The 17,034-nt window shown below is 38.3% G+C and overlaps 1 protein-coding gene across 4 annotated transcripts in view; it reads right to left on the bottom strand.

The window, feature by feature from the left end:
* The window catches only part of atp9b (ATPase phospholipid transporting 9B), a 42,693-nt gene that overhangs the window by 17,298 nt on the left and 8,361 nt on the right, over positions 1-17,034 (bottom strand). For all 4 annotated transcript variants that reach the window (XM_084918939.1, XM_084918940.1, XM_084918938.1 and 1 more), the window contains 10 exons: positions 15,872-16,045; positions 11,810-11,960; positions 10,561-10,674; positions 10,194-10,302; positions 9,541-9,599; positions 8,602-8,653; positions 7,200-7,294; positions 5,492-5,572; positions 3,639-3,714; positions 2,242-2,318 (listed from right to left, as the gene is read on the bottom strand). In XM_084918939.1, coding sequence (XP_084775065.1) covers positions 2,242-2,318; positions 3,639-3,714; positions 5,492-5,572; positions 7,200-7,294; positions 8,602-8,653; positions 9,541-9,599; positions 10,194-10,302; positions 10,561-10,674; positions 11,810-11,960; positions 15,872-16,045 — 988 coding nt within the window. The remainder of the gene's footprint in view (positions 1-2,241; positions 2,319-3,638; positions 3,715-5,491; positions 5,573-7,199; positions 7,295-8,601; positions 8,654-9,540; positions 9,600-10,193; positions 10,303-10,560; positions 10,675-11,809; positions 11,961-15,871; positions 16,046-17,034) is intronic.

Genomic DNA, 17,034 nt, shown 5'->3' with positions numbered 1-17,034 from the left:
CTTCCCCTTTCTGGCAGTGCTCGCAGCAAAGCCCTGTACACAGAGGGCTTTCATCTGACGCACCACGCTTACAAAAACAGCAGAACATAACATCTCTCCTCTCTCAAATAAAGGAACTGCTCTGAAAAGGAGGGGAGGGGGCAGGCATATATAAAAAGCAGCAAAATTCCTCCACTGCCTAAACCCCCACCAAAACCATTCCCCTGAGGACTGGGAGAGCTGGGAGACCAGTGTGACTGATTTATCAGTTGGTGTTAAACTCCCAGTAGCAGAGTGGGGAAAGGGGAAGGGTAAGGGGTCCGAGTGAGCGGGTGGGCATCTCCCCACCCCAGTGCCTCACTACATGGTTCATGGTTGAGCTATTGAGAAAAATAGCGGGTTTGGGTGGATTAAAATGAAGAAAAATTAAGACAGAGAGAACAGTGCACGCCTGAAAAGCAAAGGATCGCCTTCTGCTTGAACAATGGCTAGTCTAAATTTTCCAAGCCTTGCCGGGGATCAGATGAAGTCATTATTCATTCAGTCAAGGGGGGAAAAAGGACTCAATTACCTCAACCTAAAGATGCTATCAATGAATAAAAGTGCATATTTTACTCCATTCATCTCCAAGCCATTAAAACTGAAAGGAATGATTCGATCTGCCTGTGTGGCTTGTATTTTAGCATGTGTGTGAAATCTGATGACGGACTGCAGACGTGGGACATGAATATTCATGAAATTAAACCCAAAGAATATCAGGGCTTCAGTCTTAGTGAACGGTTAAGGCTTAGAAATCTGGCCAAGAAGAAAGTCAAGAAAAATAAAATTGATCTTTGAGAGGTTAGTAAACAAGTTTAGGTTTCTATTTTTCAAGAGCAACTCGCCCTGAGAGACACACGAGGAGAGCGGAGTATTGGAACTTGGATATAAACTTCAAAGAATCCTTATTGAGAAGTGGCCTCTTGTCAAATGACAATGTTCTGCCTCTTTACTCAGACAGGAGTTTGTAACTATACTGCAACAAAGAGTGAATCTACCCCTGACGTCCTGTCAGATTGATCAAGCGCGGGCATCGTCCTGGTCGGTGTCACAACAGATTATATGAGACCAAAACGTTCTTGTGACTTTAGCCGCACTGTATCGACTTTCTCCCCCAATCTCCAGTCTCCATATTGGCACTTCTGACATCATCTCCTTGAAATATTGAATTCCTCTCAGCTGTCGGGCTTACACAAAACACTGGCCGGCTGTTCGACCGGCCACATCAGCGTTCTAAATAAAAGACACTGGTGTCAAAATGGTGCTGCAGCAGGACGGGGTTATGTTAAGCCACGGAGAGCTTTAGTAGGTGACAGCTGGAAGTGACAACTTTCTGTGTTAAAGTCACTGCATGGTAGATTCAGTTTAGCTAGAAAAGGAAAAAAAACCTCTGAGATCTTGTTTATTGCTGCCTCTATCAGATGACCTCTGTCTATCTAGCCAAAACATCTTCCAGGTAAAATCGTATATTTAGCATAAAATTATTCACTCCAATCCGGAGACAAAACGCTCAATGGGGATTCTATGAGATTAACTTGGTGTTGAAAATGTCATTTAAATCCTCAGTTAGTTAATTTCCCTTTTGGTTAATTAGCAAATGGTACTGACCTTTCGCGCTGACAGGCCCAACTTTATCTAGAAAGTCAAGGTTAAAAAACCACCTTGTCGTAGTGATTGATTAGTGATCAGAGGTGAGAGGGAACGAGATGGCATGAGGAGAATTTGGGATAGAAGATACTTTGTTTGAGGTGTTTTATCCACTAGAGCTTTTAAACGTTTATGATGGAAACACCACAAGGGGACTGCATGTTTCTGAGTTATACCTTGTAAGCTGGTTTAAAACCTATAGAGGATATGCTTACAAGAACATTTTATTTTGTCAAAAATTCTGCTGACATCAGCAATGTGACTTTAAAAACAGCCAAAATAAATCATTATTTGATACAATACAGAAGCACTTAAAACAAAACTAGATCCAGCATTAAAAATTATGATTGTTTCTTCTGCTGCTTGTCTTAATTTTAGCGAGGTAACTAAATCAAATGGGGGAAACAGGAGGATCTTAAGCAAATTTCAGACATTTTTAACAATAAAGCGTTAAATTGTAACAGTTTAAATATTTATAATTATATTTCTAGTATACCACTTCACATTATTTGTATAGGAAACTAGAAAAAAACCCTTAGATTCAAAGCTACAAAAAACAAAAAAAAAAGCATTCACCTTGTTCTTGGCATAGGACGTGTTCAGTACGCTTCTGGTCTCTTTGCCTGTGTAGATCACCACCCCTATCACCGTGCCTGCCAAAGATAGAGACAAGGAAAGTAATGCTGCTCATTAACTGAACCTCACCCCCACCATCTCACACGCACACGGACACACAAACACGCACACAACACACACAAATATGCATGCACACACTCATCTTGGTCAAGTAAGATGAACTGCATGAGAGGAAACACAATAAGGCTGAGCTGAGGCAGTTTTGTCTCATTGCCACTCAAGCCAACAGACAGGAGTTTAATACGCTTAGACACTCGGGGCCTTCAGCCACCCTATGGAAGCTCATAAAAGCTGATCAATACTCTACCATCTTTATTTGCCAATTCATTACAGTGGCCTTATTAAAAAGGATTAATGAGTCATTAATATTAAATGAGCCTAATGGCAGAGCAAAGACACTAATAAACCTAAATACAGGCTCTGAAATCCCCAAACTATAAAAATGGCAAGAAAGTTACAAATGGTTAAAAAAAAAACAAAAAAAACAAGGAAAGTAAAGTGCAGGCACAACAGAGACCAGCAGCCACAGGATCAGAGGAGAAAGGTGATGAATTGCTCCTGTTGACTTCTAACTCCAGAAATATTGAGCGGTGTGACAAATGGTCTGTGTGGCTCAGCATGCAGAGGGGCTTCAATCTGAATATGCGAGCAACTAATTCTCCTGTCACAGCTGGACTGAGGCCCGTAACCGTGTGAATACACAGTGATCTGGGCCAGATCAAACGCCCTGAACGCTACTGTAGAGGAGAGAGGTGTCTGTCAGGAAGAGTCTTGTGAGGGACAATGACATTCCCAAGCAGAGATGATGTAACGAGTCTAAGTCAGGCTTTCTGTGCCACTGTGTGTGTTTGCTCTTCTGGTCAAGGTCAGGCCAGAGGGGAGAGCAACACCACAGATCAATGCTGTGGCCATCACTGGGAGCGTCACAAACACTCTCAACTGACACAACCATTTCTGCCAGGAATGGCTTGGCTGAACTGAAGGAGCACCACCTCCACCGTGGGTTTTATTAAGCAAATATCTATTAAATCAAACCGATTGCTCAAGGTTTAAACCCATGAATTCTCTTTGCAAAACTTGAGCACTGCACTCAAATTTGAGCAAAAAATTTAGAAAATGCATAAAATAAGAAAAATGAAATATGAGTCAGTGCATGTTTCTGAAAACATTTACACAGACATCCATTCACATCTTTAGGTTGATGTTTAGCAATAATAAAAGGTGTCAGAAGGTGAAATTAAACTGGATGTTTTTTAAAAACATCCAGACAAGCAATATTTTTGTGATTCACTTTAATTTAAAAAATGAAAAGGCTACAATAGCTTTCATTTACTTACCAGATGCAACTACGGTGCTGGCCCAAAGAGTGTTTTCAATGCTCAGACTCTCATGGATCTGTGGGTCCGTGTCTTCCTGCAAATAAACAAATTGGCATAATTAGGACTTTAAATAACTCTTAACTCTGCTAAATTAACTGGTGGTTTGAAATTAAATTAAATTATATTTAGATACAAATTAAATTCTACATATTACTAGTACAAACTTAATATGCTTTTTGTTTCTTCCTTTTTGTGACACTTTGTTGTGTGTGAGAAAAAACAAAGCAAACAAGAATCCTAAGACATGGAAAACTTCAACCAAAGAAGCTTCGAGCTTCAAAGATACCTCGACGCAGTGAATTTATTTCTGCAATTAGCCACCTTCTAATTAGTATTTCTCAGTGTGGCCCTCAGGCAAACAAACACAAAAGTAGCACCACAGATGAATTTCACTCCAGTGACTTTAATAGTAAAAGACAATTTACTGCAGTTAAACATTTTATTCTCACCAAAAATAAAATAATGAAGACATTAATCTGATTTCTAATGATTGAAATCTTTATTTTGTTTTGTGCAAGAGGCTCCAAGATCACCACCAGTGGGTCTACACTTTATTTTTTTAATAATAATAACGATCTTAGCTTTATTACATAAAAGTGTGTACTATCTGATAACCATTATTCAATAAAATTGCAATGAAAAAACTACATTTCCCAATTGATTGATAGATTTTTTGACAATAATTAAAAGGAAAAAGCTGAAAAGTTTGTTTGGACAGAACAGAAATGGTTAAGAGACCCCAGCTCAGACGGTGCATAGCTTGACCAGGATGCCTGAGCTCTGCTGTGCCATTAATTTTCTCAAGCACCTTGCACAGTTGTGCCGACTATAGCAATACAGTAGTCCTCTTACCTATACTTTCACTAGATTTGGCATGGCGATAGAGGCTCCTTTTAAAAAAAAACAGTATAGAGTGTTCAAGTAGATGAGATTTTAGTGATAAATAAGCCCCTTGAGAGCCTCTTGTTTCACCCTCCCCGTTTCACCCCTCTCTCTTAAATAAAGACAAATGCTGAAAATGGCTTGAGTCAGGAGTGCAGAGTCAAGGCTCCAGTTTCGGCTCAAATTGCCTGCCCGATATGATAATTATGATACCTAAGCACCCACATCCTGTCAATCCACTCAAACATGGGAAGAGGTGCATGAAAAATAAATGGCAGTTTGCAGAATGCTTGACCGCTCTGACATTGGCATCACAGTTCGGTGTTCATAACTGCAGAGGGTCTCAATGAAGACCGCAGAAACAAAGCCACTATATCCGTCTCAAGAAAGAAAAAAAAAAAAAGAAAAAAAGAAAGAAACTCTCATAAATAGGTAAGTTCATTTGCTGCGGATCTGTGGGAACCCATTTTTTTCCCATCCTGCTCAGACTAAAAGCACACGCTATGCAAAGGAAGGCCGTGGAGGATGAATGAGCGCAGGAAGTGCTCGCTCACTAAGCCTGGTGTGTGGCCAAGAGTGAAGACGGACCACAAAGCCCCCCTTTGTACTGGAGCTCTCCTCTCTGTGGGGGCTGCGCTAATCTGCTATTAATAAAAAAAAAAAAAAAAAAAAGGAAAAAAAAAAATCACTGAGCAACAAGCAAGACAGGATGGATAGAGCTGGAGCTGCAAGAACCTGCCTGTGATGTAAGAGGCATGCCTGCTGGAGATAACAACAGGCCCAGATGGACACACAAGCCCCTATTGTTGTCACTTGTCAACACATTGCGGTGATACACATCTTCTATGTCAATCCACTTTCTATAGAAAAATCTGCATTTCTTTGAGATTTGTTTTACAGGTTATAAATATGTCAACGAGCTACTGTACCCTTGTGAAATTCCCCTCGAAACTGTGGATGTCCAGCTGAGGCTTCTGGGCGTAGACGTAGGCGCTGATAGAGAAGAGATCCTGAGACGAGAAGACACGACAGAGGTGCCATTTAATTAGTTTGAAAATGAGACACAGCCTCATTTAACTAGGTTATATGAGTGAGCAATTCTTCTGAAAACTACAAATGGAAAAGAGACCAGCTGTTTTCAAGGGAGAGTAAAAACTGTTAGCATTTCAGTATTTTACAGTCTGTTGCCCTCAAACTAAACACCTTATTTGGAAGATGTGAAAATATGTTAGAAAAATATACTTTAAATTTGAAAATAAAAGCCTCACTAATTCCTATTAGAGCAGAATAATTGGATATTGCAGCAAATATTGTTTAAAATAACATGTATTGCTGGAACTTAAGTCTTAGTTAATATATATATGTGATGTACTATAAAGTGTGTTGTGTAATAATAACTTTAGCACAGTTGCTCAAATAAATAAGACCGATCTTGCTACATGAGCAAAACCTTTAGTAGGATCTTTTGTTTCTTTGGCAAGATTTAGTAAAACAAGCAGAGAATCAACAGAGTCAATGAAGGGAGTACTAAGACAACAGCACTTCCATAAATGTAGGATCTGGCTTATTAACAAAAGAAGGAAACAACCTCAGGAAGTCACAACAATCACCACTGAATCACGACCATTCAATCATCTGTTCTCTCAGTCACCCTGACAAATAAGACTGCAGCCTAAGGCCTGTCAAGCACCCAATACCAGCCTTCCCCCCTCTTAGTGGAACAAAAATTGATTGTAAATATTAAATTATTCAGGCAGGAATGCAGCGCGTGGAGCCTCGGCAGCAGTTAGGCAGGCCTCAGCTGTGCTCAGATAGTGTTCTCCTAGAGAGAACATGGGCAGAGCGGTTAAAGAGGAGCAGGGAAGATTATTTTACTGAACCCCCAATGGAGAGTTATGTTGCTCCAGCATTTTAGAGACAAAAGCACAGAGTTGGTGCAGCGATGATTTAGAGATAGCAAGTGTGGATGGTGATGGAGGAACAATACATGACCCTGATGAAAGTCATTAGTTTAAATATAGAAACAACAGCATAATTAGCAGATGTTTTACTGGAGTTGTGAACATATAAACTATAATACCTTCTCAGTGGGTGTAGACATGATGATAATTTAGTGCTTATATTATAAAAGTTTCTACGTAGGATGGGGGGGGACATACTTGATTAGTTAGGACCTCAACTATTCACAGTCAGCAACCCTTCTTGTTGTGAAAGTGCATCAAACCAATTTACTTTAGCTCCTAATATTCTCTGGCAAATGAAAAATCTTTTAATGAAGTATAAAAGCGAGGCGTGTTAACAAGGCGAAAACTGGCTCAACTAAAGACAGCTCGTGCCATCTTCGGGTGCCTTGAAACCCAATACAGAAGCCGTGGCTCAATCATCAAATGACTTGCTGAAACTTTAATTATCTGATTGCATTAAGTGGCAACAAAAAAACAAAAACTCAAATCTGAAGTGTTGGGTATCATCTCCAGTTAAAGGAAGCTGCTGTCAGGTTCAGACTGTTCCTGCTGTCTGTCATCAGTGATTAGGTTTCCATCACAGCACAGACATTCGATGAGCAGCGCTGTTAGTGATAACTCAACACTCATTCACAGACAGTTTGTTACCAGAGATTCACTAACGTATCCATACCCCTACTGCTGGCAGCCGTTGTGTGCAGCCAACAGCAACTTTCAGTTTCCAGTCTGTTTCTCCATCCAGCTGATCTGTTCTGATAAAACACGAACCTGGAAAAACACAAAAGCTCTCAAAGACTGCACAGTTGTTGTGATTTCATACTTTGCATTGCTCTTTCACACTGAAAGTGGGGTACAGATACTTATTCATGTAGCCATGCTTACTGGTTTGTTGTGTTAATTGACCTTCCCATATAAGACAAATAGATTATAACTCACGTTTAATCCAAAAAGCTTTTCTTCTGAAAATGACAATTTTTCTGTGGCATTTTGCATGTTTGAACACACATTATAATGTTATTACGTATTAGCAATAGACTTTTTTAACATTTGCATTTTTAGAAACCTGACAGTGACCAAAGTTTAAAAAGTATATCCTGTGGATTAAACAATTAAAGGCCAAAACCATGAGACTGCTTTGTTGAAACAAAAGACATGCTTGAAAAGCATGCTTCCACATTACCATGTGCTAAAGAACGTAAACATATTCGCAGCACATAGAAATTGTCTTAATCTAATAACTTGAGCATTAATACAGAGCCTGTAGCACAACAGAAAGCCTCTGTGGTTGCTGTGAACACCGCAAAGCCTGATAAAAATTGAGCAGTGGTGACCTGTATTGATCTGAGGCAATATTACATATGAAACTGATGGATGAGAGCAACTATCTGACAGAGAGGGTAAAAGGGCAACTATAAACCATCCCTGGAGGGTTAAGTATCATGGAAAACATTAACGCAAGTGGGATGATTCATGCTTTCCCTCTGCAGTAATGGCAGGTCAGCTTCTCACGTGACACCACTGGGATGTGAGGGTGTATATGAGTATGTGAAAGACAAAATATACGAGCCTGTGTGCAAAAGAGAAATATGTTATTTTATGTGGATGTGTGTGGGTGTGTGAGTTAGAGACAAAGACATCAACAACTTCCTGCCAAGCTTATTGACATATCAAAGATTGATGGAAATGATGTCCTCTGAACATTTCTTCCTGATGCCACTCAGAAAAGAGCCAGGATCTGATGCAGTTCATTGATTAATTAGAATTTGCATCGTCAGTCACCTGAGCAAATCATATGAATCACAGGGTGACTTCTCAAAGGACTAGAAGTGTAGGGAAAAGTCACATTTCTCACCTAAATACACTTGACTCAGCTGGCTGAACTGCCACAGAGAACACAAAAGTTCAACTGTAAGCATTCTTTGCGTTATTTGTTTTGAAAACATACCGTTACAGGTGTGTACAGGTAATGCTGATCTACTTGGGTCTCCAACATATTTTGTCCTGCTTTACAATGACTGATTTAAAAAAAAAAAAAAAAAAAAAAAAAAAACCAGACCCGGAGTTCATCTGCTCACCAGTTTTTTCAGATGTCCTCAGGAAAATCATATCTGCAGGAATCCTTTGGTTCTAGGAAAAAAAGAAGAAGAAAGGAACAAAATGTTAAAGGTGGTGTGTCATTGAGCACTATGACAAAACCCCTCCAAATCTTCCTGAATAATTAAATATGGTCAATACCCCGACTTGAAGTTCACTTTATGTGAATCTAATGCACAGCAATGAAAATTTTAAAATGGACTTAGTGTGCTTTTCACCATTTTACTTCACATATATCACTGTAACAGTGGTGTATAGGAAAGGACCCAAAAGCACAAGTTTCACCCTAAACACTCTGTTTTAGACTGTTTTTTTATACTCTTGGCTGTGTTTGATGTCAGTGAGAGAGGATTTCCCTCAGACAGTTATTTCAGGTGCACAGCTCTGGGGTTTTGAGCACAGAAACAAACTCCTGGTAAACAAACCAATTTGTTTGGGAATAGCAGCCAATCAGATGAAAGTGGTCTAGTGGCATTAAAGGAAGAGAAGGAAAAAAATATTAGAGTCCAAGAATAAAAATTTGAAGCTGGAATTGACCTAGAACCAAACATCACAAATTGATCATTTTTAAAAATAAAACACATTTCCCACCGTACTGTTTAAATCAAATCCATTAATCTGTTTTATAATATCTGCCTGTTAGCAAAGATGCAAATGCTTATAAAATAAGCTCAAGCTAATGTTTTGAAGAATTTAGAACCTTTTTTGTGGTTGCTTTTACTTTTAAACAAACATCTTTTCATAGTATATGAAAATAAATTCCAAAAATGTTGGCTAAACTATCAAATTCCTATTTTATATATTTTAAATAGCTTAAAAAATGAGTCAAATCAGCACCTATCAAGCAAATACACCTAACTGAATCCCTTCAGAATCCTTCCGTGCAGAGGCATCTAGAGGTAAAGACAGGAGAGATTTACCTTCTCCACGATGATCAGGTCTCCAACTTGTATGTCTGAACTTTTCACTTGAATTTTACCTAAGGAAAAGCACAGAAATTGTGAAAGACTCTAGACTTGTATTCTGAAATACCTTCAAACTAAATTATGTCATGAAATAAAATGCAGATATTGATTTTTGGCCCATGGAAATGATGCTGACTCTTAAAACCACAGCCCACTTTTTGCTATTGCTCTTCCCCCCCCCTCTCACCTTCTAATTGATTGATTATCTCCAGCTTGATAACGTAATACCCTTTTGTTTTCATCTCTGGTCAGAGTCAGACAAAAACAATGACATAGAAGGTCACTCTCAATTAAACCACCCCAATATCCGCTGAGAACCTTCCTCTTTCACTGCGCTTACATGCACAAACATGTACATATGTACACGGTGGCTGTGAAGTGCTACAATCAACACAAGGCACAGATCTTAGGTGTTTATAAATTTGAAGGGAAAAAAAAAAAAGACTCAATGCAATTACAGTGAGAATAATGACTTCTGTTGCAAGTGTAAAGCCATCTTTTAATTGCATGGAGCCTCAATCATTGGAATAAGAGTCTTCATAATGTCAGCAAACAGCTAGACGAATAAGGTGGAAGGTGAATAGGTCTCTTTCAGTTGTCTCACTAACCTCTCACTGTCAGTTTGCTGTAGAGTTGAGAGTTCATCTCTTTGTCTCGCTGATAACGTCTCACTTCGTCCACAGCCTCCCGCACCATTGTGACAGCTAGCACAAAACCCTGATCGACAAAGGAGTGCTTTAAAAACGGAGTTTTATCAATAATAAAATCCATTCATTTAAACTACACTGGCATTTGCTTAACATTAACAAATTGGAGCAGGTTCTCACTTAAAACTGTTGCAATAGTAAAAAGTGGAAAAATATGGGTTTATTCTCTTGCTGAATTCCAATAGTACGACTAATTTGGCTTCACTGTACATTTAATTTAGTTGCAAACAACTTGATAGATCAAAAATAAATACATAAAAACATTTACCAGAGGTGCCCAATATGTGTACAAGTATCCAATTTTCAGTGATGGCACAAACTGCGAGCAGGCCACCACTAGAAAATAAAGATTGAGGAAGAACTTGAACTGCTGGTAGAGAACCTGAGAGGGGACAGAAGACAAAGATTCAGCGAGGTGAGTGAACATGTCAGCAAGGTGAGTCAAAGATGACGACAGCTGCAGACAAGATAAAAGAGGATGCAGCAGCAGAAACAAACCAGACGGGATGGGTTACTGTACACGTTCCAAGAGGGAACAAGATACATGTTAATGCTGTTAACTTTACATTAACCTAATGGAAACTCTGACACTTTGAGAACGTCTGTTTCAAATGGCACGCAGGGTGCAGATTTCACATGTAAGGGCAACTAGGTACGATGTCAGTGCCTAAAACTTTCAAGAATAATCCTGCACTGCGTGACCAAAGCTTCAAATGAAGGAGGAAAACAGGCGCATTGTGTTGATAAATCAACATGAGGTTGACTCAATCAGATAGCATTTCAGGTGGAAATCACCAGAGACTCTCTTATATTACACATACCAAAGTAGCTCTTGTGAGCGGCTCAAGCTTCTTTGCTAATGTGCCATCTATCACCAGGGAGATCGCAGTATTCTAGTCATCTAAGGTCAAATTTTGAATAATGTTTGCAATAATGAGAGTCCAGTGTCTAGTCACAGATTATCAGAGACAATGGGATCAATGCACGACGCTCTACAGTTAATGAACCTCCTGACCTTTAGGGGAAAATGCATACTGCTAACTCAATTCGTGTGTATTTAATAATTCAAAGTGGAGGGAGAAAAACAGCCGTTTTGTTCACCGTCGACGAGAATATCTACGTCTCTAATAGACAGTTGACATTTAATGGCCTGGGCTGAAGGCAGCCCTCTTAATCAAGGAACCATTTGCTTTTTAATAAGTAACTCTGATGGATCTCTAATGTTCCCTACAGAGTAAACCCTTAACTTAATGACAGAATAGTTAACAATGAGATCCAGTGAAAGCTCCTGTGCATTACAGTCTGTTAATCAGTGAAAAAAAAAAAAACGATTGATTTCAACTGAAAGGATGAATTGGTACTGTAGACACTATGAAGACTGGGAACATGGACTCGATAAAAGGAAAAAGTGCTGCATTAAGAGCAAAGATCAGGGCACGAAATGCGAATTCAGTTACCAAAGCAAGACAGTTAATTTGAAGCAGGCTACAGGTTGTGTGGGAGCTACTGCCACTCACCCCAGGCACAAAGGTGATGATGTTGTATTTCTGGTTTTTGATGGCATTTTTGGGGTACTTCTCTTCACACTTCTCAGGGCAACCGAGCCAAACTGTCCTTGCCTTCAGCTCCTTCTTCCTCCGACATATATGAGCCAGACATTCACAGCAGCTTACAAAAGAAGATGTCAATATGATTAAAAACTGACCCAAAAAAAAGCAAAAATTACAACAACAAGACAGCACTGCCTTTATGGCTTTTTGGGGATATTTTTTTTGTACCAGGGGAGTCAGAAAGTTCCACACTAGGTCACAAAATAAATTTAACAGATGATTAAAAGGAAACATCTTACATATATAAAACAGTTTATTTTTTCAGGTTTTAATGTTAGCATATGGTGAGCTACACACTGCTTCAAGGGCTTTTTGGAAACCATTCTGTATTTTTAAAGAAACATACTGACTGTCAATATTTGTAATATAGCAACAAGTAATATGGGTTGTGGTAAAAGGATGAAGGAGAAGTAGAAAAAAGGGCATCCAAGTAATAAAATGTGCTGTAGTGACTTTATTAAAAAACAAAGGGAGCATAGGTAAGGCTATTGAAAAAAATATGCAGCTTGAAAAAGATTAACAAATTAATCATTAACTTCTCCTTATTTTACTTTTTTACACTTTACTACAACTGCCTGACAGCTTTAGTAACATTTTAACAGATTACCAACCAGAACCTGCGCAGAATATGATTTTTTCAAAATAAGAAAAAAAAAGAAAACATTTTTGAAAACCTAAAATTCAACTTAATATTTGTCATAGCAACCAGAGTCTAAAACTTACTTTCAGCCTTCTTACATTTCAGTAATCACTCTGTAACTGCGTGAGTTTGTTTTTAAATCATTATTTATGTCAAAAATTCTCAAAATTTTCTCCAGACACATAGAGCTTAAAATAATAAAGATAAAAATATAACCAATAAACAGAAAATAAACTCTGTGGTAATACACAACTTTGAGGATCTCTGTAGAGTTTGCACAACACAGGATACAAATTTAAGCAATACATAGAAAAAGCGATTAAAGCAAATCTGTGATTTTGCCCTTCCTTGCTTACAATGCTTAAACAGTGCCAGCTCTAGCACTGTGCAGTAACGCCACTAATAGCTCCCTACTAATTATATCAGTACATGTGGTAATTCATTGGGCTTTTGTAACTGGAGGTGGGGGTTTCCAAAGTAAAGCCGGCTTCTTTGTGGCAACAGTGGTGCACACTGAGTGAATATGTCTATTCAAACATGTTCATTTAAATGAGGGGGTTGTGCAATGGGAGAGGATGGTATGGCTGCTGCTGATACATCGAGGCAACACAACTGTCTTCCCTTAAAAATGAAACGAAAATTTACATTAGTAATATAAATGTGAGAGACAGAGACTCAACTAGCTCTATAAATATCAATAACTCACAATTCAACAGCAACTGTGTGTGTAAACATATGTAAAAAAAAAAAAATAGTACATATAAAAGAAAAACAATTCTTATCCAAATTGCAAACATGAACCAAACAGCAGGCCATCTTATTCTCTTCATTTATATTCTGCAATAAATAAAGAAGCAGAAAAAGACATTTTTAGTTTTTCCTTAGCTTCACCAGTTTTCTTGCATCTTTCGCCAGTTTCCTGTTTTTCTGCAACTACAGTGACGCAACCGTGACGTCCACTTCAAATTGGTTTATTCATTCTCATTAACGTTCTCAGCTGTTAAACCATTAGTAGCCATGGAGCCTCACAGCTGTGTTCTGCTGCGTCCTACAGTACTGATGTGATTTATATTCCAGGTCTCATCAGTGTAAATTAGATCTTCAAGGCTTTTTTTTGACCCACTTGTATAAAGAGGTCCTTTGCTTTTAACGCTATGAATCATCTAAAAAGGTTAGCATCTCTCCTGGTGGGAAATCCCTTGCTAATTATGTTAAAAGTCAGACAAGTTCAGAACTGGATAATCAATTTAAGCTTAAGAGTCAAACATGTTGCATGTATACAACCAAACTACTGCATGAAGTTGGTTGACACACATTAGTTTTGTTAGTTTTACCCAAACAGCAACCTCTGAGGTTAAAAAGAAGGCAACATAAAAAAGCTAAAAACTGCAGTTCTACCAGTGGCCACTTGGGGCTGATTCAAAAAGTGAATCAATTCCCATGATATAAATGTTAAAATGCAAGTTTGCAATCTGGTACAATTGGTAATTTCCTCCATCATAACAACTCCACACTGAATAATTTTTGGATACTATCAAGGCTTAAAAATAGTGGTACGTTGCTTCGACTGACACGCGTGCCTGTGCCTTACTTTTACTGAACTTCCATTTTTAATATTTTATTAGTTTGGTACTGAGCACTGAGAAGCCGATATTTATGTTTATGTGTTGCACCTCCACAGTTAACAAATGCCAACACAGCAGCAGATGTAACAACTTGACTTTTATATGCAATTTGTAGTTTTACCCTCTAGTCCATTTCTGCTTGTATGCACTAACATCATTACCACCATATTATCAAAACTCAATAACGACAGACGGGTTCAGATTGACATTTACTTTTCAAAAAGTAAGTGACTTTCCATCAACCTGGTAATGACTACAATGGGGGCTTATCTCCCATATCTGATATCAAACGCAAACAGTGGCATAGTGTGCGGGTAAATTTCAATGAGAGCAGCGTGATCTGAGCATGACCTAAACTGGCACCTGGGGGGAAAGAGGGGAGAGTGTCAGTGTATACCGTCATGCTGAACGGCTTGGCTTTTCCACATTTTAAGCAACTTGGCAAAACATGAAACTAAATAAATCAACTTTGGTAAAAAGTCCTGTTTGTATTGGCCTCGACGTTCTCTGTCTCTGTGCACTCTGAGTCCAGATTCATAAGAGCGATTATTTGAGCAAATGAATGCTATTCAAATAATATGCCATTTGAACAGTCGGGGCTTATTCACTGTGAATTATTTGTGTTTTATAATCCCACACTATGCACACATAAAATTACTGGAAAGCATCAAACTGGTCAGCTGTGAAAAATCCGATTTGTTCATTAGTGGGGGGATGGGGAGGGGGATCAATATGCAGCTTCAATTGGACACGTACCACTACCAACAAAACTGAACTGAAAACCGAATATGCTATGAAATTGCAGCAGCGGTGAATGTTACGTTTTGGGCACTGGAGTACTACACAAACAAGTGTTTATAAATGTACACAAACAAACAGTCCTCTTAGCCTGAAAGGAGCGTCGTTAGAGGGCAAAACCTGTCAAATAAATCATTAGTCGGATAAACCACCCTGTTCTGTTTGACCTGAAAATCTTTTTGGACTGATGGTGCGCATCGAGGAACCCGACCAAAAAAACATGCCCTTATCCTCTCTTTGCACTTCATGCACAGCTACCAGTGCGTTTGAAATCCAAACTGATCATCACAAGCATGCTTGCTGACATTATACAATACGCTTGCATTTACAGAAAGACTCTCGGAAATGTTAAATGTCCAGTTGGACTACTCTAGTTTGTAGATTAAAAATAAGGCGACGTCAGTAAAGCATTTGGCAAAACATATCCGAGTATTTTGCTATGAAAATATGTTATTTAGCAAAGACTACTGGGCTACAAGCACAATCCATTTTATATCCCAGAGTGAACTTGCAATCTATTTTTTGTGTGTTTACAGATCTGTTATGGACAAGCTTCTATTACAAATATTATTCAAGTAGTCTAATTGCTAGAAAATTATATTACAGGTTCCTTTAAGTTTATTTAGAACACATACAAGAAGGTGGTGCAGTGTTTGGCAGAAGGTAAAAAATATGTGGTTGCAGCAGAGATCAGAAATAGAAACTTCACTGAAAACATGGTTAATCTATTTTTGCTTTAAAATGGTTTCATTGAATTTTCCTATTAAAAAATAGCAGGGCTTGAGTGAATAATCAGAAAACACCCAGATACATAAACCCAAAATGTAAACTATCAATATTTTGCCTAAACCGTCACTATAAAAAAATCATTAAATCAACATATTAACAACAATGGTGCAGAGGTACCTCCCACACAGGACTTTCCATCCTCCCAGGAGGAACCAGGCGAGGCCACTCTGTCTCTGATTGACTCTGGCCCGGGGTAGAGTCTGGTAGTCGCTCTCGTCATTCTCAAAGCCTTCCTCCGACATCATCAGGGGCATTTCATCCAAGTTAGAGGGCTCATCTTCTAAAGAGTATCTGAAAGAACAGTAAGCTGTGTTAGGAAGGCTCAGTTACTTTGAACGAGGGTAAGTATGTGTGTTGGAGAACAATTTTAGAAACATGCTGAAATGGATAAACAACTTAAATATAAAATTATGACAACACGATAAAGCAACTCTTGTGCTTCGTTCCTTTTTGTAACAGTGTTTTCATTTGTTTTAGTTGTAAAATTCAGCATCCCATAACTGTGCCAACCACTGATGTGTACAACCCAATCTGTGGTCTCTGACGTGAGTGGCAAAAAAAAAAAAAAAAAACTTGTGTTCAGATTGTGTCCAAAAACACAAATTAATAAGGTGATAAGTATTCACATTCTCTGCTGAGACTGTACTAAAAATAAATAAATTTTTTAAAAAAAAAAACTGTCAAAATTCACTTCACTAGTTAAAAAAAAAAAAAAAAAAAAGTACTCTATTCATTACATTAAACTCAACCTTTTTAATCTTAAATCATAAAAACAGTATATCCAAGCAGTGTGAACAAGTAACAGCATCTATGACCAACTTTATACTTGGGCAAATCTCAAGGTAAAAAAAATAAATAAATACTAAAAAAAGCACTTCAAAGTACAAGATGTGCAAGATTCAGTGAGAAAAGCCAAGATTAAAGCTAGTTAGAAGGGTAGAGCCAACAGCACTTTCACATAATAAACACTAAAAACACTGTTGAGAAGATATACTACCTTATTCATGAGACGCCCTCTAATAAATGTCTAGATTCTTATAAGAAAAAAACCCCAAAACAAACACATTGTGGTCACGTCAACCCTGCAATGACCTCAATAATATTTATAGTGACGTTGCCAGATTACGTGATGAAAATGAGGATGCCAATTAAATATAGCAGTAAAAGATTCAGGGTCTCATATCAGCAACAGGCAAAATAAAGCTGAAAAAATTTATAACATTTTTCTGCTCAATGTCACATACAAGTACTGATCTTCTATGTATTATACTGAGGTGGAT

This window comes from Perissodus microlepis, chromosome 22, assembly GCF_051167445.1.
Source record: "Perissodus microlepis isolate ML-2025 ecotype Zambia chromosome 22, ASM5116744v1, whole genome shotgun sequence".
Classification (NCBI taxonomy): Eukaryota; Metazoa; Chordata; class Actinopteri; order Cichliformes; family Cichlidae; genus Perissodus; species Perissodus microlepis.
The sequence above is the reverse complement of the archived record's forward strand: the minus strand, read 5'-3'. Positions and strand labels throughout refer to the sequence as shown.